At 32.0% G+C, this 26,994-nt stretch overlaps 1 protein-coding gene across 1 annotated transcript in view; it reads right to left on the bottom strand.

Moving 5' to 3' along the window:
- LOC119665638 overlaps nt 1–26,741 on the bottom strand; it is a 35,577-nt gene extending 8,836 nt beyond the window's left edge. The window contains exons 1-2 of the mRNA XM_038074867.1: nt 26,569–26,741; nt 14,706–14,782 (exon numbers count right to left, since the gene is read on the bottom strand). Of these exons, the coding sequence (XP_037930795.1) occupies nt 14,706–14,782; nt 26,569–26,741 (250 nt within the window). The remainder of the gene's footprint in view (nt 1–14,705; nt 14,783–26,568) is intronic.
- Nucleotides 26,742–26,994: the final 253 nt, after the last annotated feature.

Genomic DNA, 26,994 nt, shown 5'->3' with positions numbered 1-26,994 from the left:
CAAAACAAGCTACTCCAAACAAACATACAGAGAATTAACCTACAATCTAGGGACATCGACTTATTTTAACAATAAATATAGAGTGGAAAATATTCGTAAAGTTTTCAAACCTCATACCGAGCTTCTCAACCTTAATTACATACCCGTTTCAGAAAAACGTTTCCTGTTTGCGATAAAGTGCAAACATTGTACAAGAAATTATAGACGAGGTCTTTTAGCCGCAGGGATAACAAAAATAGCCGTAGGGATAACAAAAATAGTACAATATCAAACTCTCTACAAGATTAGAGGTATAATTAGAGTATATTGATATATTGTATTTTATCATCTGTTTATTTTTTTGTTTTTTAATTTTGATTTATATCAGCTTACAGACAAGAACACTGAAACGCATTTATTTTCCAACAGTGAAACGCATTTATATCGAAATATTCGCAAAAATTTCTTGCTGTATTTTAGAACTTCATCGGTGCTATATAAATATATAAATTAATTTAAATAAAAAAAAACACATCAAAACATAAATAGCTTATTCTTTAAAATGCATTAGTTTTTCGTTCATCCCTAGTCATTAATAGTCAATATTAATAGTCAATAATATACAGTCAAACCTCTCTATAACGATGTCGTTGGTACCTACAAAAATCTTCGTTATAAAGAGGTTTCCGTTATAGAGAGGATGAACAAAATTTTTTGTGTTTGAATTTTTTTTTTGCATTTGACTGAGAAATATATGCGTTTCTATTTTAAAAATATATTTAATTCATGTTTATTCATATATATATACATAGCATTAGAAATTTTTTACTTTTTCCTTATGGTATTAAGGAACTCTTCCAAATCTTCTAACAAGTTAATAGCTTGCACACAAAGAAGTTTCTCATAAGTTCCCAGTAGCAGAATACTCAAGGCCTTGTCAAAAAAAGGCCTTTTAAAAGCACTCCATCAGAAGGTGTAATGAAATTCACAGGCCTTTCGTTAAAGTACTTCAAAAAGGCCTTTACTAAAAAGGCGTCACTAAAGGAGTTAATGTGCATTGCGTACACGCAAGCGGTGTTCAAATCATATTTGCATGTTTTGTTTTTAAGTATATCTGTTTTTTTTTTCGTTTTGGCTTACCTTTGCTTTATTTCGTTGTAGTCTAGACTACTGTCTCTTTGTTAAGTTAAATTATTGCAAGTTATAAAATTCTAACAAAATTAGTCCGTTCGTGAATTCGAAAATATGCTGATCGCGAGTGAAATAATTTATAAATAGTGCTTATTAAAAGTAAAATATATAAACTTATTAAATAATTAAATAAACTAATTAAAATAAACGAAAAGACAACTGACCCATAAATATTAAATAATAGTGCAAAACAGTGGAAAATTGTACGTAAAAATTGTAACAAAACAATTGTAAGTATACTTTTATACCTGTATGGAATTATATTTAAAGTTGTCATTAGTGCATATTTTTTCAGTTAGTATTTTTGTTAAAATTAAACAACATATACATTGTCTAATATTGAGTTATGTTACAGAAGCTGCAGATACTGAAGTCCTAAGTGAAGAAAATTATAGGACTGACATAAAAAAGGGTCTCAAGGTTGCAATAAACCGATATTATAGAGAGGCTTACACCAAAAAAAAAACAACAAAAGGGATTAACTAGATATAGTTATAAATAGTTTTACAGTATTATTAGTTTAATAATGTTAATTTAAGTTTAAATAAATTTTAGGTATAGTTATAGATAGTTTTATAGTGTTATTAGTTTAAAAAATGTATATATTATTTAATTTATAATAATGTTAATTTAAGTTTAAATAAATTTTAGGTATAGTTATATAGATATAATCATGTTATAATCATGTTAATAATTTTAATTTAAATAAATTTTATTATAATATAAAAGATATTGGAATTTTATTAAATATAATTAATTACAAATACATGCATTTTTTAAAATCTTTTGGCGGCCTTTTCTACGCAACGAGTGTGGAAGGCCTTCCTCAGAATTTGTGTTGCAGTGCTTTATAAAGGCCTTTTCTACGCAACGAGTGTGTAAGGCCTTCCTCAGAATTTGTGTTGCAGTGCTTTATAAAGGCCTTTTCTACGCAGCGAGTATGTAAGGCCTTCCTCAGAATTTGTATTGCAGTGCTTTTTAAAGGCCTTTTCTACACAGCGAGTGTGTAAGGCCTCCGATATTGGCTCATCCAGAACAAAAAAGAAATAGTAAAAAATACAAGTGTGTAGGTACTACTTACTGCAGAAAAAGGCCTTTAAAAAGGCCTTTTTACTCCTTATTTCTGCTACTGGGTTAGAACATATTACTTGAGTGTTTAACTTGTATTTGAATAAATTCGTTATTGAGAGGTTTTTTTGTATGCAAAAATTTGTTATAGAGAGGAATTCGCTATAAAGAGGCACGTTGTAGAGAGATTCGCTTTAGAGAGGTTCAAATACATAAAAATTGCAGTGTCTTCAACAAAATTTCGTTATAGAGAGGAATTCGTTATAGAGAGGGTCGCTATAGAGAGGTTTGACTGTACATTAAATTAACTTATTAAAATAGAAACTTAAAAATTTAAAATTACAAATTAAAACTAAATAAAAAATTTATTTTTGGACATATGTAACTTGTGACGACTTTTACAATCTCGCCACAAAAATAGAAATGTCAGTAATAATGAACCGAGATGTAAGTTCCCCAATAAACCTGGATTGTCTCAAAAAATTTCAACACTGTTCAAACAAGAGAAAATAAATAATATTGTATTGTACAACTTAAAAGCGATAAAGAATTCTCAAAGATTAAAGATAATGATGATGATTGTAATGATTGTAATAGAGCTTATATAGGAACAACAAAACAACGATTGGGAAAAGGAGTTAGTGAACACAGAAGTACATGTAAACGGAAAGATGATTGGAAAAAAACAGCTCTTTCCGAACATTCTCATTCTAAGGGATATGATTTCAACTTTGGTGAAGTAACAATTCTTGAAATTGAATATAATTATCAAAAAAGATTAATGAGTGAAGTTATTTATATCATATTAAATAATGGACAGGTGGTAAACTACAAGAGAGACACGGATAATTTTAGTACACTTTACTCTAATTTACTGGATAAATACCAGTAGATTAAAAATAAGAGATAAAAAAAAATAAAAGTCAGCTGTTTGTTTATATATATTAAGAAATATGAAGAGATAAAAGAGAACGTTTTTATTATTATTTTTATTTTTGGCGGAATATCAACATTTTGTTTCAGTTTTGTTATTTTAGTTTGTAATGAACCTTACCGCCGAGGTTTTGCTCGCCGGATCCCAGAGTCGTTACAAGAATATTTCTTTGTAACCCTGAATCTTCTCGTAAAACAATGAGGTGGACACTTGATAATTTTTATTTTGTACTTTTGTATTTATTATATATTTTCTTTATTTACAATAATTTATACTTATCTACTAACAAAAAATAGTTACAAATTTGTAATATTTTTATACCTCCTGTATTAAGAAAAAAACTGATTAATGATGGAATAGGAACCAAAGCTACCGACAAGGCTGCGCTGCTAAGAATCACTGTTACCGACTGGGCTACACTGGTATACTAGGAATTAACGCTACTGACAAGGCTGCGTTGCTAAGATTCAGTGTTACCGACTGGGCTACACTAGTATACTAGGAATTAACGCTACTGACAAGGCTGCGTTGCTAGGTTGGGAATCAATGTTCTACGAATTTAGTAATCACACTCAAAAAAAATGAGAACTGTAACTACTTAATTTATATTTCACAGAGGATTTATATATGGATGAACGAAAAGCTAATGCATTTTAAAGAATAAGCTATTTATATTTTGATGTGTTTTTTTTTATTTAAATTAATTTATATATTTATATAGCACCGATGAAGTTCTAAAATACAGCACGAAATTTTTGCGAACATTTCCAAATAAATGCGTTTCACTGTTGGAAAATAAATGCGTGTCACAGCTTGTTTGGAAGCTGATACAAATCAAAATTAAAAAATAATTTGAGTTACATGAATAAATCTCACAATGTCTTTATCTACACAGAAATTGGAATAACAACAAATATTATATCTCAGTTGAGGTGGGAAAATTAATTGTGAGATAAAACAACGTTCGCTGGGTCAGCTAGTATATTTCTATGCATTGATGTGGATCCATCTCTTCTGTGCCGCCGCAAGTAGAATTATTAAGAAAAATAGTAATTAATTTTAGCAAAATATTTTGTATAAATACCTTATAATTTTATCAAAAAAATTTGGAATTAATACTGAGCTTTAACAGCTCAAAACCAATTCTCACTTTCATTTTTTGTCTCGGTATTTTTGGATGCCTAATTAGTTGCAGATTTCTTCCTGCTAATTTTAAGGAGAAGAAAATTATAACTTCGACTTAGAGTCTTTTCAAATTCTATAAAAATCCAGGATAAAGCAATGTGAAGCGTATGAAAAACTTAAATAGCTACATAAATAATTATTGCACTTGATTGCACATCTGGCATCTATAGTTTGTTCAGAGCTCGAATTTTCGAATAATGCAAAGCAAACACACAATTGGCCTAGCGGATTAAAAAGTCATAACAGCTTGGCGCGTTTTTTGGTCGAGAGACTGTGGTGTGCGTTGTGTGTTGACTTTTATTGTTGAAATTCTAATTTTTGTTTTGATATTTTATTAATATTTAAATAAATTTAAGAATAGTCGTGAACGCGACAATGAAAATAATTTCAATAAATAAAAATTTTATAAAATATATTACAATAAAAACGTTATAAACTCTTGGTTATGTTTTTTGACAACGTGGGATTCTTGGACTTAGACGAGGAGGTAGCTGACGTTTGGTATAAAATTACATTTATGAATTATATAAATTTTAAAAGAAAAGAAACATTCAATTTAATTTCAATGATTAACTTTATTGAAAGTTTAATATTAAATATTCGATACGTAAGGAATTTTATATTGAACCTTGTTTTTGTAAATTCATATAAATTCTAACTATATTGTTGTTTTTAAGTAGAAGAGATCATATAATTAATAAAGATAAAGAAATAAAATTTACATCTTATGTGTTAAAATATTTACTATTGATAGTTTATAAAATTGTAAAAGAATAAAAAATTTAAATTTTGGTTTAAATAAAAGAAACTATTCAAACAAATCAACGTGTATGGGTGACTCGATATAAGCGGTTAATTCAACAAGTGAACCTTATATTTGAATTGGGTAGCGGTCACGGAAAGTACTAGACAACTGAAGTGAAGAGTGATTTAGGTAGGAACAATTCAGAGCTTGAATAGGGACTGAATCTATGTCGCACGGAGTATAACACAAGTAGCTTCAATAGTAACGTGTGTCTATACTATAATGTCGGAAACTGTAGGTGGCTTCAACAGTAACCTAACGTCGCCGACCGTTGGACGCTTCAACAGTGAACAGGGAAGGGCGTGTTGCCTTGAGCATATAATTCAACAGATTTAGTTTTAACAGCCACTTGTGTCTGTGTTATACCATCGAATATACAGAGTCGAGTTCAGTTGTCGAGAGTGATTAGTTCGGTTGTCAGAAGTGACAGGGTCTTAGTAAAATAAAATATCTTGTGAAAACCTTGGCACTAACTACTGAAAAAGGTTCATTACAACTATATATTATTATATCAATGGTCATCAAACTGTAATTATATTATAAAAAATAGTATGTAAGCGATTGTGAAAGAATTATACGAGAACATTCTCTAATTAGTGAAAATGGTATAAATGGCTATGTAAAGCAAAATGCATAAGATATTAAAATAAATAAAAGTGATTTCTTATATAAACAGACGCCGTATTCATATAAAAGATCACTTAGCACTTAGCACTCACTTAGCGCACAGTAGATACCTGCATCATCGTTAAGACGCGCCAGTAATATTCTGATACTATAGACTAGATAAATAGTAGGCACAGTAGATATAGGCTAGAATCTTTGCATTATCATAGAATATAACGCCGTCGGCATTTTGATACCATAAGCTAGAACGTATTGTAACTCCTTAGAGTTATAACAACATAGACTAGATTTCTTTTTTACCTAGTATTAGAAATTTTATAATAAAGATATTCTTTTCAAATTAAAGTAAACAACGTTTTTTCTTTCTCCTTGGCCTTTTTACTAGCTCTCAAACTAGTCAATAAACAACTTTATTGCAACGACTCGGAACGTGACCGAGTGATACCTCAGCAAAATCAAACGACGTATTTGTGTCCTTACAGACCTACAAATAAACTCTTAAGTAAATCAACTAAAACAAATGCAACAAAAACAGTTGGCGAAATTACATACCAAATAAAATTAAATTAATTAATAATAAAAACGAAAATTTTAATAACATTTTCCCAAACAAACGAAAAGACATAATTTCAAACGAGACTAATATGATCACGAAGCAAGTACGAAACAAGTAGGGATGTACACTAAACTTCGTAAGATATTTGCCTATGTATGCTCGGGCAACATCCTTTACTAGTGGAATGTTTAAATTCTTATGGATATTGGAGTTTTTTACGTACCACGAGGTTCCTGTTGTTTTACGTGTGATGAAGTTTTGCACTCTTTGAATCTTTTCAATATTTGTAGAGCAAGCTGAACACCATAAATTAATTCCATAAGTCCGTACAGATTTAATCATACAGTTGTATAGTAAGACTTTGTTTTCAAGACTTAGTTTACTATTTGAGTTCACAAGCCAAAGAACTGATTAAACTTTAATTTCGTGTTTTCTTACTATCTATGTGTTTGCTCTAAGTCAACCTTCTATCAAGATGAATGCCAAGATACTTTACGTCGTTTGCTTGCGGAATTACAGTGTTGTTCAGCGTAACTTGTGGTCAAGTCTCTTTTCTTTGATCACTTTTTGATACATGTACTTTTATCCTCAATTTGGCCAATCACTTCTCAGCAAGACACAGATGATGTGACAAATTCTGAGAGGCCATTTTGGGGTTTCTGTGTACACTAAGGACTACAGTGTCGTCTGCAAAAGTTGGGATTTTATGGTTAGAAAAGAGAGGAAATTCAACTATGTATAGTACATATAAAAACGGCTCAAAAACACTTCTGTGAAGAACACACATTATTTCAACTTCTCTTGAAGTAAAAGAGTTATGTTTTAAACGAAATTTTCTAGAAGTTAAGTAAGAAAGAAATAACCGATGCATGTTTTCAGGGAGTTTTAATTTCATTTTCGCAAGTAAGCCTTCATGCCAAACCTTGTCGAAAGCTTGAGCAACGTCCAGAAAAATGTCAGTCCAATATTTTTTCTCCTGGAAAGCAGTGTGGATTTCACTTGAAATTCTGTGGACTTGTTCTATTGTTCCGTGATTTTTCCTGAAACCAAATTGGTGATTAGGTATTATTTTATGATGCATTATATAAGGTTCCAATTTATCTAAAATTATTCTTACGAAGATCTTCGATAAGTGAAGAAGAAGACTTATCGGCCTGTAAAAGGTAGCCATTGTTGGGTCCTTTCCTCGTTTTGGAATCATTTTTATCAGAGAAACTTTCCATTGCCTTGGATAATAGCCAGTCGGAAGAATGCTATTAAATATTATGGTTAAAAATAAAATTACCTTGTCAGGGAAAAGTTTTATCACTTTGCCTGTAATATGATCAAGACCTGGTGCCTTCTTAGCATTTGAATTTGTTTGAATTGCTTCTTTTACTTCATAAATACTTAGATTAATTGGAGCTTTCACCTTTACTGGAAAATGAACTCTACGTTGGCAGTGGACGACTTCTGGATTTGGTTGAAATACTGATTTTAATTGATTAACTAGAACAGATCCTTTTTCTTCGTCACATTTAGCCCATGATCCGTCTAGTTTTCGGATGGGAGGATCATTTTGAATAGGTATTTTAAATTTTTGGGATGCTTTCCACAAAGTATAATTGTTTTCTTTATTAGGTCCAATATTCTCTAAATAGTGCTGTGCTGTCCAATTTCTATGATTGTTGAGTGTATATTTAAGTAATTTAGAGACTTCATTAAGTCTTTCTTTAGCGTTAGGAGAACGATACTTTTGCCATTTACGTCTTGCTTGTCGCTTTACTAAAATTAACTTCTCAATTTCATTGTGAGAAACAACTTTAGAACGAGTGATTTTTCTGTAAGTTGAGGCATCTTTTATCGCATTGGTTATTGTTTTATTCAGTAATATCACCGCTTTATCAATACTTAAATGACATCTAAGAGCTGTAATTTGAGGTATGCGATTCTGCATTATGTTAGTGTAGTGTGACCAGTTGATAATTTTTTTTTGCTGATCTGACATTCTGTATCAATTCTATTTAGTTATAATAAAGTTAAAATAGTCGAACAGTGGTCTGAGGATAGATCAAAAGATGGTACTGCAGTTATGTCTTTTCTACTTAGTCCTCTAATAACACCAAAGTTAATCAAGTCAGGTATTTTTTGTTGATTAGTTGGCCAATACGTTGGTTGACCTGAGGAAATAATGTCAAGATCATTCTGAAATGCTTTGTAAAGCTGTCTGCTTCTTGGTGAGATTAATCTCGAACCCCAAAAAGTGTGTTTTAAACATAAAAGTATGTTTATCTATTTTATCTGGATGTTTGGTGTCATAAAATTTACAACCATTTATCCGAAAACAATTTTTTTGCTTTAAGTGAGTCTCTGATAACAGCATAATATCTATGTCATTTCTATATAGATAATCTTGAATTTCAAGTAAGTGTTGGCATAAACCGTTAGCGTTCCAATGGCAAAGAATAAATGCGTTCATTTTGCCTTTAGCAATTCAGCCATAAGAGTTTGATTTTGAATCATACTTTTTATAATGTTATTCATCAGTTTTTGCATCCAATCCATAAAATTGTGTATTTTTTTAATAAAGGATGAAAGTATAGATTCAGTATTTGGAGACATATTGGTGATTTCAGAGTTATTGTTGATAGTTGGAGTATTCTTAACAACGTTGGTTTGTTATTTGAAGAAGTTGTTGTATTTTTAATTATATTAGTAAATTGTTTAGGCAAAATATTCACAGAATTTATTGTATTCACTTGAGTTGTACTTAGATTACTTTTAATTCTTTGTTTTAGTTCAATGTATACAGGGCAACCTCTGTAATTCGCTGTATGGTTTCCACCGCAATTTGAGCAACATTTAGCTTTGTCATCAATTTTGTTCTTCGGACATTTTTCAATTTGGTGATATTCTGAACATATCACGAATATACTTTCTAGTTTGCAATATGTTCTTGGGTTTCCATATTCCTGACAATTAAGACATTGAATTGGATCTGTGCGTTTATGGGGTTTTTCAACCACGATTTTCACATGAAGTAAATACCTCACCTTTTTTAGTTTTTTACAATCAGTCTTAAGTGCAATTTTATTCAAGGGCTGATGTATACGATTTCTATTTATAATGTTAAATACACTGTTTACATTAAAGTTTAGTTTTTCAAGATTACTAAGATTACAAAGGTAAGTTCTACCTTTGATTACAACACTGAGACTTTTACTACATTTAAGTTAATAAGGGTAGAATTTTTTATTGCGTTGCTCATAAATCATCAGCTACTTATCAGAAGTGGTATTCTTTATTCACTTGTATTTTTGTTTCATATGTTTTTGCTTTTTATATTGGAGCAATAAAAAAGTTATTTTTCCATATTGGACTTGACAGTAATTTTACTGTTTCAGTATTTTTCGTGTCTAATTTTTCAAAATCCATAACTTTTTGCATTTCGCTTGTTTCTAGTGTCTTACACTGAGTACTTCAAAATAGGGCAGTTTTTTATTTAGTGTTGCCAAGCGATTGCATTATGGGATTTATTTGATAATTATCAGTTTGCGTTGTTTGTTTTGTAATTACAGGTGAATCTGATTATATCGATCAATACCAATCTGCAAAGGGACAGCTTTACCAGTATTTGTGGAGATTTTACTTATCAAGCAAAAGTTTGTATTTCTGTATTTGAGTCCTGTATCGATTCGACTATCGATTTAATCGATATTTAAATATTTATTATTATTTGGAATTAGGGTGGTACTCTTACTTTTCTGAACTAGCCTGATTTTAGATTTAAATTACTAGAAATAAGGTAGATGGTATTAATATTTCATTTTTAAAAACATTATTTTTGTTCAGTTCCTACTTTGATTCTGGAGGGGAATGAGCTACGCTCATTAAGCTTTTAAACTTAGAATACTATTTTGTTTGTTTACAATTTGAGAGTGAACAAAAGTCCAGCAAATTACTACAATTCTAATACGTTTTGGAGATAATATGACAGTATGCAACACAGCCTTTTTTTATAAATCGCTAACTATTAAAAATTTTGTAGGAAAAGGAAATTTCAATATTTCCTGCATTCTTAACATTACTTAAAATTCTTTACAGGAGTCATGGTTCTATAGCAGCAGAAGCATACGCATAGAAAAACTAAATACAGCTTCATTAGAGACGGTGGATGAATTTGGTAGTAACAAGTCAAGTAGTCTGTTTATAGCCGATAATAAGACACAGCTCAACTTTCTAGTGGACGCGGGCGAAAATTTGTGTTTTATCAATATCAGCAATTCCTAATCATAAACTTAGGTCCACTCAGAAGAACACAATTCGTAGCCAACGGTTCCCACATAAAAACATACGGAAGTAAACTTTCAATACTGATCCTGGTTCTGAGAAAAAGTTTCACTTGGTATTTTACCATCACAGATATATCGAAGCCAATACTAAGCGCAGATTCCCTAAAAAATTGTAACTTACTGGTCGTCTTTTTGCATTGCCAAAATTAAAGCCTCCTCTCCAGTATTTTAAATCAACCGCGACAAGAAATATCAGCAACTGCTATCCAAATTCAACACCCTGAGAGTACCATTTTCATTTAATTCATTGGATGCAACATAAACAAGTGTGCAACATCGCATCTACTCCAATGGATGTCCTATTTTCTCACGTGCTAGATGGTTTAACCCCAGTATGTTGCAAAGAGTCTGTCAAGAATTTCAATACATGTCAAACCAGAGAATGTGTAACCCTCCAAGGAGCGAATGGGCCAGCCAATTATATATCGTTGCAAAAAAGAATAGGACGTGGCTACTATGAGCGAATTATTGACGAGTGCATGTGCAAACTCTACCAGTGCCGATACCCTATCCACCATACGCAAGACTTCGCACAAACATGCAATGGCAAATGGGTCTACTCTATCATAGACATCGAAAAGCCAATTTCAATATACTGATAGCTGCAGGGAACTGAAAAAAAACCGTAACACCATTCGGCTTTCACGAATGGTGATCACGTTCTTTTAGGTGTAGACTTCATCGCCAGATCGACAATATTTCCATAGTGTACAACAGTGAAGGAAATTATCAGCACGTGGTTACGGTGTTCCAACGCCTAAACGGGTTGAAAATCAATACGAGTAAATGATTTTTTTCTAAGAAGTATCGCTTCTAGGTTATCACGTTAACAAAGATGTTGTCAGTTATCCAACTGAGATGATCAATGTCATTCAAAGTTTACGATCAATGCATGCGAATTACGTAGATTCTTGACAATGCTGAACTTATATCGCCGATTTCTCCAGAAACAGCAGTGATGCAGGTTCATTTACAAGCCCTTATTAAAAGCAACAGAAAGAATGACTGAACTCTTTTGGACACAAGAAGCCGAAACTGCACTTAAGCAACACAAGCAAGCTATAACCTGCGCAGTTACTTTGGTTTGGTTCTACAAGTAACTTCGGCGTTGACGCAGCAATGCTCCATATCCGCAATAATTAGCTAAAATTCTATTAAAATTCTAGAATTCTATTATGAACGAATCACAGTTATGCAGAAGCACAACAGTATTATAAATGTATTATTTAAACTGATCGTAAACAAATCCCATTCTCGTTGCTTAAAAACAGACAGAGTATCTTCACCAATTCACAAGGAACATTCGTCATATCTCAGAAAAAGATAAAGATAGTGGCTATACCGTATCTATACTAATTAATTACGTGGTACGTGTTGTAAAAACAGAAATTTATATGCGCAATTACATAATAACAACAGCACGATACTGATAATTATAATTAATAAATTAATTATTTGCTTTATTTAATCATGTTTATAAATAATTTACATTTGGAATATTATGCATATATTATGATTACATTAATATATTAAAGGTGGCTAAAAGAACGAAGATGCGTATTTTATTATTTTAAAATTATTTTACGCATCTTTCATTGATAAATCGAACAAACTAGTTATAAAGGTGACAAGAACACCCATACGCACAGTCAGCACAAGACAAGACGAGCTTCAAGAACAGGTTTATTCTCCGGCAGAGTCGTTAATTCGAAAGGCAATGCAAAAATTTAAGCAAGAAATGCATCAACCTTTGAACATCCAAAGAATCATCCATGTGCGTGCAACTTCCGAAAAATGTGTGACTTTTCACATATATATAGACAACAAATTTATTTCAGTGTTACTTTTCATACAAAATAGACAACAAATTTGTATGGAAGATCACTTACCGCCGGCACACCGTATTCGATAGCCATCTACATCATCGCTAAGTCTCTAGGAAATTTTCACGCTAATTGTGTTTTGACACCACAGGCTAGAACCTTTTGTATTTCCATTGAATATGATGCCACCGACATTTTGAAGTCATAGACTAAAACATTATTTATTTCCATAGAATGTAACACCACAGGCTAGAATTTCTTTATTTATAAGCACAGTAACTACCACAAGAAGTTTTATAATAAAGATATTTTTTTTTAAATTAAAATACATTTTCTAAACTCCTTGGTAATTTATTGCAATGATCCGGATCTGAGTATTACCTCAGCAAATTGAACTACGAATCCGAATGTAGAGTGAAATAAAGAAATGGCAGAAATACACCTTGTGGATCCCAACTTTAGTAAATCAGTTAGAAATCATCGTACAGAACAAACATAAATTGTTTATCTACAACTAAATAAATTGTTTATCATCACCATAAATTAGCATCTGCACATCCATATTTGGACGGAGGTGGAATAATAAGAGTAGCGGACGACTACTTTATTTCACTCTTTAGGTTTGATATATTGACGCAAACATCCCATGATTACTGAAAAGTCGGCGCTAGCAGATTCCATAATAGGTGATGTTCATTAACACACTTTACATGGAGCAAGTCGTTTAGTGAAAACTTTCATTAGAAGAAACCATTGGTTCATAAATGCCAAAAGAAATGTTAAAAAATGACATAAGAAAATGAGTCATATGCACACGAAATAAGTAATGATACGAAGGAACAATTGATGGGAATTCTTAAAAAATATTGAGTAAACATATCTGCCTCATTTGACCACTATGCAAGTGGTTAAATGGAAGAAGACAGAGAGCATTCAAAGGATAGATAAAGGTATTTGTATGCATGGCAACAAAGGCAGTCCACTTGGAGGTCGTTAGAAGTTTGATAACGAAGGCCTTTCTAGTGGATAGAAAAGGATTCTTCTGCAGAATTAGGGAAAAGCAGTCATATTTATTCAGACAAAGGCACAACTTTGTAGGTGCAGCTAAACGTTCGGGCATAGAGTTTGCAAAGTTTATTCAGAAAAATACGTCGGTGGCACCAATATTAGAAGAACAGCAGACAAAATGGCACTTTATTTCGCCGACAAATCCCCACTTCGAAAGAATTTGGGTCTAAACTTTCATCATATTAGTGGACATACCTCGCTTATTTTAGTTCAAGTTATCAGTATTATTATACCTATTTATGTCATAAAAAAGTATATTGTCACATATTATAATATAGGTACATATATGTAGTCCAATCTTTAATTTTGATTCAATGATTCTTTTTGTATTACTAATGAACTTACTAATTATGAACTTACTAACTCTCTAATGCACACGCACTCTACATTGCTTATCGACCGTCGCACACAACAACTTAACTTCAACTGACTCATGCTCATTACACTCCTTTCTGTCATCTTTGTTCTAGAACAGAGTTGCCAATCCTAGACAAAAGTTAGAACAGTTAAATTACCAACAGAGTTCAGACTTTAAGAATTTTGAGAAAATAATAAAGCTGAGAGTTATAATTTAAGAGAGCAGCAGAGAGCATTACATTTATATCTTACATATCATAACTATATACCATCGCTACACGTCGATTAATGCTACTGGGTTTAAAGCAATATACCCACATATACCCATATACTCGTGAACAATATCAAATTTTTTTTCGTGAGTAATTTTTTAGTAGCATTCAGTTAGATTACTTAGACTTCTAGTTAGATCACTAACTGTCCGTTTTGTGATGAACCACCATCTATAGATCATATACTTATTTATTATTCTGTTTTTGATACTATGAGTAATCATACATTTTTAAATATATTACCACCAGCCTATTAAAAACTGTTTAAGATATACTTTTGATAATACTTAGTTTATAATATTCGAACTGAAAGCACTGACTGGTAGTGCTAATTTTTCTATTTTAATTATAAGATTTTATATTTTGTACCAAATTATAGTAAATAAAACAATAAAAAAATTAGTTCTTAGTTGCTTGGTATATCAAAACTTTGTTTAAACGCATTTGACGAAAAATTACCTCTAACAGATGAATTATTAACTAAAAACAAAATTAGACTAATATCTCACCTTCCAACATTAGATTATAAGGCGGCAACTTATGACAAGCCTTCGATGCTCTTAAAACTTCAAATTCGACACAATATCTGAAAAATAGAATTTTATAAGAAGTAATGAGTTTAAGCCATTGAGTGTAGATGAACAATGTAGAACACATAATTTTAGGAGCTTTATTTTTGTAATAATAAATGCAAAATGTAACAAAAACCAAAAAGGCATTCATGCATTAAATAAAGAAACGAATGAGTGTAATCTCTTTTGCCAAAGACGGCATTTAAAAAAAAGTATTTTAAATTCATTTATATAAAGTCTTATGTGAACAGTCACGGACCAACGAAAAGTGCAATTGTGCATTAACACCTTTTCTTGTTGGTCATTGCATTGAAGAAAGTGTTCAGTATTTTGTCTGATAATTATAAATTTAGTGTTTTGTGAAGTAATGCCTTAGTAGATATTGTTAATTAGCCCATAATACGATTGTTTCTTTATAAAATAATTTTGTGTATACAGTCTAAATATTTTTATTATAGTTCAGAGATATAATACTACGCAATCGTCGTGGTGTTTAATTTTTTATTCTCTCAAAGCTACCAAGCTTATTCAGATCAAGGACCTGAGTTAGCATCAAATAACGATCAAGAGTACTCTAAATAATAAGATTATAACACTTTACAGTTCTTTGGTATGCATAATAGAACATAATTTTCTTTGTTGTTCCTACTCTTCTAAGTATGACTTTGCGTTCGGTATTAATTCACAGACCCGCATATCGATTTCCAAGGGTATTTGCCGATTCGTTAAGATGATTCTTGGTTGCTAGCTTTAAGCCAAGAGAGTCTACTCACGCCATAGTACACATTATCACTTGGTTCAGTCAGAGTTGTGGCTCACGCACAACTCGTGCTGTGCGGACTGCGGCTACATCGTCAGCAAAACCGACTAGGTGAAAGATGTCCGGCATTTCGATGGAGAATATGTTGTCGTAGCTCGTATTTTATAGATCAGGGTCATGGAAGGAACTAAGTTTTGTCTTACTTTGTATTAAGGCAAATAAAAGATAAAGCTCAATATTCGCGATCGCTGAATACCGATAAATAAATAGTTGGTTCTAGTTTTGAATAACCATTTTTATTGCTTTAAATTTTGTCAAAGGCAACACAATTTTCTCTAATCATATGCATAATACAATCTATTTACAAACTAACTAACATTCCTAGAAAACTATTTCTATGATTACTTAGATTGAATATTCAAAACAATATTAATAGCTTTTATACTAAGAACAACTTTGGTTGCGCTTCTGCTGGTGCTTATTCGTCATTTAATAAGCAAACCTCATATATTAGTATGAAGCGAGTATTTAATTTCATCAAAAAATCAAATTAAAAATGATTTGGAGAACTTGTGCATCGCATGCATACAAAGCCAATCGTTTATTCAAAGAAAAAACCCAAAAACAAAGTGTATGCATCTCCTTTAAAATAACAAAGAAAGGTAGAAAAACAAAAAACTTTACTTCTTTTTTGGTTTTCTTGATACGCATGAACCAAGAGCGATGGTTGTTTTTGTTATTACTATAGTTTTTTCTATATGGTTTCGCTGAATCAAAATAGTAGGTAAAAAATATTCAGAGAAAAATAATATTTCTCATAAAGCTCTACTCCTTTCAGACAACGCATCATGACACCCAATAAGCCATTTGGAATTTCTCTAAAAAATCAAAGTGCAGGTTTTGCCGAAAGATACTACGGCTTTACTCCAACCAATGGATCAAGGTGCTATATACAGTTTTAAAACGCATTATCTACAAAAACTTTTCGAATGCACATACAAGTAACAGATAATTGAAGGTGCCAAAAAGGTTTCTGGAAAAGCCACAATATTAAAGATGCCATAGTAAGCATAGATGAATCGTGGGAGGAAATACAAATGGTATCTCTTATCAAATTTTGCAAGGCTTTATGGTCAGAATGCGTTGTCAGAATATAAATGATGATGTCGTTAAAACGGCGTTAGAGACTGGTTTTTCTAATTACATTATAGATGACGTCAGCCAACTTTTAAGAAATGAGAGAGAATAGCTCACGAACAAGAAACTGGTGAAGTTAGATGATTCAGAAAACTTCGATAAGGAAAAGTCAACCATATATGATAATAGTGTTAAATTAAAATCCCAAATTTTGAAGAATTTAAAATTGCAAATTTACTTCCCTAGCAAAGCTCGGACGTTCCCAAAAAAGTTGATGAAGCTATGTAACCACATGAAAAAGTTATAAAAGAGCAACAAAAACGTCAAACATATAATATTACAATTGTTTCTTAAGAAATCGTGAAGACCTTAAAAATATATATATCAGTAAATAAATATATATGTGATTTAGTGATAAAATATAATTATTCTCTTTTTTTTGAGGTCGTTATGCATAAGTTTTTTTTTTCTTTTGGAACCAGTTAAGATTATTTTCCATACATTTGTATGGAATTACTTCATTCGTTGAAAGACATTTCGTTTTACGGCCAACTTTTTTGGAACGAGTTAACGGCCTTAACCGAGGTATTCAAGGCATAGAGGAACCACAAAGAAAGATACAGGTGTTAAGATAATTTGTTATGTAGAAAGTAAAGCGGAGTTTTTATTCAGATTGAACTTACTAACCAAATTTACTGGTCTGTTTCCAATTTGGAATTTTTAAAGCGTCCATTTTATTATCCATTAGGGTTGACTCTTCTAAAATGTAAGGCGCCACATGAGCATCTTTTACGTTGGAATTTGTATCCGGATGTCATGATTTCGCACGAATATTATTTGGTCGCATCACCATCGAAATATATCCAATGCAATTTCATGCGTCTTTTATGACCGCGCCTGACTTTTAGATGTGGGTGAAAAATGTACAAGAATTGCTTATTAGGCAATAATTATCTTTGCTATAAGAGTTGTAGCGAACTACATAAAAATCATTCAATATTATGAAGCATAGACAAAGTTAACATGAGATTGTGGGGTGGAATATGTTAATCAGACATGTAACATATGCAGACATGTAACTTATTAATTATCATTCTAGCGGGTTGACTGGTAGTAAATTATCATCATCAAATAGGGAAGTACTAAATGGAAAGTGCTACATTAACTATACAAGAAGTTATAATATTTTGCAAAAGACACGAATACCAATGAATGAACAAAAATATTGCATTACAAAGAGTAGAAGACTTAAAAAAACAGTTCAAAGTTTGTGACCTATGTAAATGCAGTTTGTGTGTATTCGGATGAAAAATTGCTGTCAATTTTAGAAGGAAAGCAAAGTGTGGACCGTCCACCTATTACAATAGGACGGATTTTGGCAAAAAATGACCTCATGATCTCCGATTTGTCTGAAATGTTTTTTGTGAGCTCCTTTTATAAAATAAGAAGACTCGTATCTCGAATAAAAATTTTGTGATTTTTTTCCTATGAGATATGGACCCATGGATTTTTGAGAATTGGCATTGTAGACACATTTTCAAATGGGTATATCTCAAGTTCTTGAACTGCGGCATTAATTTGCGTAAAATAGCTGAACTTATACCAGGAGCTTGTGGTGCAGAAAGGCGTTTGTATAGAATATGTATAGAAGCTGGTATGTACGCATTGTGTAAGCGTCGTTCGCATGTTACTCAATGAGATTTTAAAATGACTGTCGCTATAGTCAAGCAGAAAGAAGTATTCGGAGCAAAAACTGTCTATTAAGAAATTACGGAAACAAAAAAACTAAAACTATTATCAAAACTATTACGTATTTATATACTGAGTATGATAAAATCATTATTGATTTGTAATTGAATTATCATTTCTTGGATCTTTACAATTATCATAAAAAAATTAAAACTTAATATAACATTTACGTTTTTTGTATTTGCTAATATTTAAAATGAAAAATTTCGTACCATGCAACAGTAAGAATCTGTTGGATTATTGACTTTGTCTCGGACTTACTCAGCATCAACTAACCATTGCCCCTAAAAACTTTAGTAGAAGTTTTGCCGTTCGCAAGAGAAAAGGATCATGTAAGATCCAATAAATCAAAGGACTTATCTCGGCTTTGATTCTCGACTCAAGACATGCTGTAATCAAAAAAATATTCAATCCATTTTACGAACAAATTATTAAAAGCAACTGGTGCAAAGAGTAGTACCAATATTTTCCAAACAAATAAAATCGTTAGGGCAAGAACTCAATATTTTACAGGCCATCAGTCCTAATGATACCTTTATTTTGAAGTTATTTAGGCCACCATCATTAAGAGTTACTGTCACAAAGTAAATTTAAATCTAGCCAAGTTTATGTATAAAAAATTCAGAAAATAATTGTGTTGAATATATGAAATTTTATTTTATTTATTAATGAATTACTAAAAACTACAAGATCTGAATTAAAAGGTAAGTCAAAAATTGTATTGGTTATGAAGACAACAGCATACGAATATCATTATTGTCAGTAACATCCTAACAAGTTTAACCATTTGTATCAATAAGTTTACTATTTGCATTAAATGATAGTAAGGACGTACACAATCAACGTGACCACATTGCAAAACTTCCAAGATTGGCTTCTTCAAAAAAACATTTTTTTCATATTCAGCTTTTTGTACTACATCATTTATCGGTAGCCCAGTGAAATGAACTACCCAACTGAAGGCAGGCTTAGATTTCTGTGCACTTTTTAGCTTTGGCTGCCAAACTGGATCAAGTTGTCAATATATAAATTGTTCACAAATAATGTTGAACACAAACAATATTATTCAAATGTCAAAAATTACCAAAACAATATTGCCAAGTCGATGAAAAGGAATTCAATTATTTTTTAGAAACAGCCACTATAATAAAAATTTATCAAATAAATGTTTATAATATTTAATAAAAGTAATAAAAATTTTAGAAAATACAAATATTTACAAAATTTATCGCAAATTAAATAATGAAAAATATATGCAAAAAGTGATCACTTTTCGGTCAATAGTTTTCTAATAACGATGATTAATATTTTTAAAACACATAAAACAAAACGTTTTAATAAAATTATTTTTTATTGCCATTTTCCATATTCATATCTTCATTTAAATTCACGTGTAGAAATATTATCTTATGAAAATACTAAAATGGCAGCCCTGGCGATTAAGTCTCGACTTCGCCACCTCGAAAATATGCTAAGTACCCACACATCACTACATTATCGGCACAACTTAGAACTTCCCTCATTTAGAATGCCTCTTAGCCTAACTCGCACACGTCCTTAGTTTCGTTTAAATGAGGGCTGAAATTAAGGGACATTTTGATTGCAACCAGTGGCGTAACTACAGGGAAGCGACTGGAAGCAACGCTTCCAGGACCCCGAATTTAGGGGGTCCCATTATAAATTTATGTATTCATTATATTTATTTTTAATAAATTCTCAAAGGTGGGACGAAACGTTTTATGTTGGAATAACATAAATTTTGGTTTTTGAACAAAATTGCATTTCTAGTATCAAGAAAATCTTTAAAATTTCTTTGTGTTGACATTTAAGTGGAGCCAAGAAAAGAAAAGAGCAAAACGAACGAGAAGAAACAAAGAAATTACCAAATCTAGAAAATTTTCTAAAAATAAATGAAAACAATAGTGAAGAAATAAACAATTTAAATGATGCCTTTGCTAATTGTGCTACACAGAATTAATTGACACATTCTTCAAATACTGAAACAGACTTCTGAACAGACTAATTCTTCCAACCACGAGAGAAGAAATACTGAACAGACTAATTCTTCCGACCTCGAGAGATTACAAGGGCCTAAAAGATCCTATTCAAGAAAATAGAAGTTTCAAATCTTCATACTATAATTTAAAAACAAACTGTGTAACTGTGCCACGACTTTGGTTATGCTATTCAAAGTTATCGGATGTGTGTAAAGTTTCATTCGACGAATTCAAAAGCTGAGAGAGTAATTTGAACTGAAAAAGTATATACCTATATACATATACTGATATATACTTTATGAAATTTTCGACATTTCCTTTAATGCGTTATGAAAATCTTGACAAGCTTAACATACCCTTTTTACACTTTTTCGTGTAAAGGGTATAAAAAGATGTTAGTAGGAGCCCCTTAGTTAGAACTTGCTTATGGGCCTAAAAAATGTAGTTACGCCACTGATTGCAACTATGCCTAAGATAAATGTTAAGCTAAAGATAAAGTTGAGATAACGAAAAACTGAAATTTCTTTCTAATTAATGTCAACGACAGTTGACATCGTCAATGAATTTTGAAAAATTAAAGCAAGTTGTGTATTCGTAGAATATACATGAATATTTGTAGAGAAAATCTTTGTCTTTTGTCGACACAACTAATTAATCGGTGTGTTATGTCATACGTCACACACTCATATTCATATTAATTCATTACATATCAATGCAGGCCAAGTTAAACAGTAAACGCGGGTACTGATTATTTTTTTCAGAAATAATACAGCAAGTGTCAACCTCAATTACTACCCTGATGATATATACGAGAAAATGAGCAAATTTGATTGTTTTCATTGTTTTTGCATAGATGAGTGTGTTAAATAAAAATGTGAGCCACGAAAAACCCTCTTGACATCGTCTCAATTAATAGCAGAACAATAAAATCTGTGACCATTAACTTTGGCTTCCTGGCAAGAAATGTGAATGCCCTTTTTACCACTTAATGAAAATATGTGAGATTATCATGGTCACCAAGTCAAATAAGCCATTAAATGAAATTGGAAAATTCGAATACTTCCAAAACACCAACAAAATCATAGAAAAACAAAGGTATGTATTCTGCCTCTGTTCAATAAATCATGAACTCTAAAAAAAATGCCATCAATGGGAAAACATGTCTGTTCAATCCTATAAACAATCACTGCATGTTATTCAATGTATGATCACTAATATTTTATAACTGGGTCAACAATCAAACCAGTAGCGAACACAACATATTTTGCTTATACTAACCATATGGAAAAAACTCTAATTTTGGAGCACATTTCTTTAAAAATGTTTTGCATTATTGAAAATCAAGATATTAATTGAACGTGTCCAAATTCAGCAATACCATCAACTCGTTCAACGTATTCGCACAAATTAAAGCATAGAGTAGCGAAGAAAGAATACAGTGCTAATTTTAGCTAACAATGCTAAAAATTCAACGAAAAATCACTCTTGCCAACATATGCTACTTCGGGCTAAGTAGGTGATTGAGAAATAAAGCACTCTCTCGACAAACAAAAATCACGCTCTACAAATATCCTATCATGCCTATACTGTTGTATGGTTCAGAAGCTTGGACAATTACCAACAGTAATGAAAAGGCTTTAGGAGCAATCGAAAAATTCTTCGGAAGATCTATGGTTCATTACGCGTTGACGACGAGTATATAATAAGATGGAACGATGAGCTGTATTAGCTATACCGCGACATTGACATAATTAAGCGCATAAAAATTCAGCGGCTTCGCTGACTTGGTCATGTCGTGCAAATGGAAGAAAGTGCCCTGGCTAGAAATATGTTTGATTCTGTAACGATTTGGGAGCGATTGGTACTACTAAGTGGCGGCAGCAAGCAACTAAATGGGATGGCTTGCGGAGGCTACTGAATTTGCATTTTCGTAAAAATTAGGTATGAAATTTACAAAAACCAACATTTTAAGTTAAAATACAAATAACGGAGACACATTTTTAATTTTCAGTTTATATTATAAATACTTAACAACATACGTCACGATCTCAACGGGCCTATTTACACTATTAGCTCAGTATACACTATCATGAACTCTCATGAGCGTGAAATTTGTTTTGTTTTGTGTGCACAGAAATTGAGAGTATTCAGCATTAAAGGGTAAACATAAACATAACATTGCATATGTATGCGTTTTAAGCAAATTTCATATGTTATCTCAGCAAATTTCATTGCGTGAAATTCATGAACTCACATCACACCCTCTTCCCTCCCTCATCTATCCGTACCGATTTTCTACTTCATGTTCATGTTTTTTTTTGTTTTTGGAATTGAACCTGGGGGAAAAATCTTCTAAAAATACAAATGGCCCGTACCATTTGCATGCCCGATTCATGCACGACGTAATTGAGTCATACATGCCTACGGACTAATAAGTTCCCTACATTCTCAGCTCAAACTCCTGGAAATACCCTGCAGTACGACCAATTAAGGTATAACTTCACAGAGCAGGTTAGAAGAGCACTTAGCGTGCTTTCACTCCGATTGTGTACTAAGTATTTCCTCCACTCTAACAGTGTTTATTCTTCTAGATATTATGCTCTTCTTGAGGCTCCATTCTTTAGTGCCTGCCAACTTCTGCATTACTACATTAGGAGATTTTGTCTAGTATCTACGAATGTAATACAGTCTCTAATTATATGGTCGGGCTCTCCATTTTATCTGGACAAAACTGGCAGTACGGATTACCTGCAAGCTTGAACCGGTAAAAGTATTCACGAAAGCAGCCATGCCCCGTAAGAAACTGCGTTAATTGAAATCCCAGGTCTTCAGATCCTCGGTTAATCCAAACTTTTATATTTGGAATTAACGAATACGTCCATCTTGATTTTTGGGAAGTTCATGTTCATGTTACGTTCATGATAGTGTAAATAGGACCAACGAATGCAAATATCAATCCTTTCAAAATTAGCAGCAAAATAATATTCACTATTTCAAACAAAATTGTGAAATCCAAGTAACTATTTTACATCCTTGGGTGCAAACGCAAAAATAGAAACGCACATTTGGTAGCAATGCTACAAATAGAATTTTAGACACTCGTGTGCGAAGATAATTTTATATCGCACAGTGCAGTGCGAGCATAAAAATTCTTACAAATTTGATTGTCAACATTTTTAAAAGTCAATCGCACACTTCAAATTTGTGTGCACATGGTTGTGTGCACAATCATCGCTTGGTGCAATGTTAAAAATAAAGCCGCATCTAAAATGTGTGTGCGCAGATTCGCTTACTTAACACCACAAATGTGAGTGTGCACATATAAAATATTAAATTCACTCGCACAGTGCAGTGTTCAATTTTGTGCACCACATTCCGAACTCTGGACTCCCTGTTATGTTATATAGTATGTAAGAACCGTCAGTAGCGCAACCATAGTTATTGTTAGTGTAAATGCTATTAATATTTTTGGTATAGAAGATATTGTTGCGCCTTATGCAGTTATTACACATCAAGCATTTTTCTTAAAAATTTTTGTCGCCGTTTAAATGCATGCATGATTTTGTTTTGTAGTATATTTGTTGTTTTTTTCTGGGGCATGTTCAAGCTACTGTCGACTAATTTGATGTATAATAGCAAGCAACGGCAAATATTCTTGATAAAAGTTCTTGATGTATAATACGCGCTTAATACGCGCTTTATAGTAACAACTATAAGTGGATAATCTCACTTCATCTTAATAGATGGAGAGAGTTGAGCACTTGTAGACAGACCAAACTCATGTTACCTAAACCGTAGGCCAGAGAAGCGATAAAAGTGCTTAGCTATTCGCGGAGCACTCTAAGCTGGCTGACCTCACTAATTATTGGACATGGCAACTTCAAGTATCACATCAAAAAGATAACTCTTGCTGAGGAAGATACTTGCAGACTATGTCTAGAAGAAAAGGAGACAGCGGTGCATAAATTGTGCCAATGTCCAGCACTGGCAAGTAGGAGGAAGACTGTCTCGGGACACCATTGGGTTGGTGACGACTTGGCAGGAAACCTCAAGCTAAATGAGATACTTGCATTAATAAAAGATGTAGTTATGCGAACGGAAGCCACTCCAGCTTTAATTCAATAACAACATCCAAGAATCGAAGGACGAAAAAGGACCCAAGTCGTTTCGTGGTCTACTTCGACTAATCCTTCACTTCAGTGGGGTCACTTGTTGGACAGTGCGCTGTCCCAACGTCCCACCATATATATATATAGTAACAACGATATTATGAATTATATTAAAAAACATCATGTTGTTTAGTAATTAATTATTAATCACATTTTGAGTTTTTGTTAGGCTTTTTCTTTTGTAAGCATATCGCAAAAGAACAAATAAGGTAAATACCATTTTCGATGACAAGTCTGGATAATATGGAAATTTTTTCAAGCTTATACATATGTATGTATATGCAAAACACGTAATAAGATTTAAAGTTAAAATTTCGAAAATAAATAATTTTTTGTAGTTATTGGTGCCTTTTACCGGTAAAATAATAAACTGAAAAAGTGACATATTTGTTACGAACAATTAACGAAATCATTCGTTAACAGTTAACTGGGAATTTCATAGCAACTTCCAAAAGTCGTTCACAATAGACGAATTTTTAGTTTTGGCAACCATGGGATATGAGCTGCTTGTTAGTTAAGCAATTTCAAAAAGGTTGGACTAAATAAGCCAGCAGTGTTGTTGTTTCATATATTACTTTTAAAATAAGCAGTTGTTCTTTTGTGATATGCTTATAAAAGAAAAGGCCTATTATTATTTTATTAAATCTTATAAAATAGAATTATCAACTAAATTTAAATACATAACAATTACAATTGTTTAAAATAAATATATTTGTGGTGTATTACTTTATTTTAATATTAACGTACTTTGTTGACTTTTCATTATTATTTACAATGGCTTATAACAGTTATTTACTAGCACTTATTAACCTATTAAGTACCAGGCAAGTTCAAACTTGGAATTTTATGGTGAAATTTTCAGAAAGGTCTTATTTTACGTTAAAAATATTCCCTGCAAAATTAAATTTTTTTTTTGAAAAGTAGTTTTCCGAAAAAGTGCCGTGTGGTCAACCACACGCTGGGACCCATAGCACATTTTTCTCTCTTCGATTGTACAAACATTTTTATATATGTTTTGTTCGCAAATATGGTATTTAGTTACTTTTATGGTGAAGTAAGTATCATTTTAAGTTGTATAAAGTACACGTAAGTATAAAATTCAATGTTTTATGCTTTCCAAATATTCATTAATCAAAAAATATATTTGAATTATTATATATGTATTATATTATGTAAAAAGAAATAAGTTTACTTGCGTCATGGTCTACGATCAATGTAATATTGTGTTATGGTTGTGGTAGAGGTGGCAGGATTGGCATGTTATGGTTGCAGGATGTTAGGATCGTCAAGTTATGATAGCAGGATTGCTATGTCTTGTTATTATAATTTGAAAGCAGATTTCCAGATAGAGACTTCTCAATTATTATCAATGTCCTGTTTCCTGAAGAGGATTCAAGGAATGCCTATGCGACCGGATATAGTGAAACGACCAGATATTTAGGAGGAAAGTATTACTAGGCTCTTCAGCTGCTTATTGCTCTGTCAGCATCTAAATGCCGCATAGAACACGATTCAAGAAAAAGACGTTGCCTTGTCTTAAGTTAAATTGAATATGTCTTTATTCTAAAAATCATGGGTATTTATACTTATTCTAGCTTGTTTACTAAACAATTATTATTTACTTCTGTTTGACTTGAGTAACCAATCAATGCATTGATTACTCCCATAAATTACATTAATTATTTTACAATTACAATTATGCGTCATGTACTTGATTTTTAAAGAGTTAATGTACTTTCTAGAATTTAGGTTGGAATAGTGCAATAACCACACATGCTTATCATGTCTTATGTTACAAATGCATGAGTCAAAATATTTATTTTAAGTAATTTTAAGTAACAAAAGTGCATATTATAATTTATGACACATTTATTTTGTCTAAATGAACATATGGCATTGATGTTGGTCATGGCCACTACAATTGTTTATTTTCATAGAAAATTTGAAAGCAATTTTCTACATGACCATTTAAATGGCACTTTTCATACGCAAAAACTGTGACTTTTGTTGTACGAACAATACAGCGGTGGCGATTTTGAGTTTTTATGGGACCGTGCATACCGGTTACACGTGGTAAATTTCCCGGAAGATAAACATCTTCTGCTGCACTGTGACTTTCCCTCTTCAAATCATCGTAAGTAGTAACTTCTGTAATGAACATTCAGTTCTCTAATGCAGGAAGAAGGTTTCTAGCAATGAAATTCTTGAAGTCTAACTGAGGCATCGGTTTTGTGTTATTAGAAAGAGCGACGAAGCAATGTAGTTTCCAAACGTTTACTACAGCGCTATCTAAACACTGAGGCTATAATGGCCACCACCAATTAATGCTTCTATTACCAATACAACAGTTAGCAACTCTATTGTCATGTAAATCGACGCCGCCCATGTATCGGTAGTAGCTGTTGATAACTTGA

Source organism: Teleopsis dalmanni, chromosome 1 (assembly GCF_002237135.1).
Source record: "Teleopsis dalmanni isolate 2A chromosome 1, ASM223713v2, whole genome shotgun sequence".
Lineage (NCBI taxonomy): Eukaryota > Metazoa > Arthropoda > Insecta > Diptera > Diopsidae > Teleopsis > Teleopsis dalmanni.
This window is presented reverse-complemented; position numbering and strand designations above follow the sequence as displayed.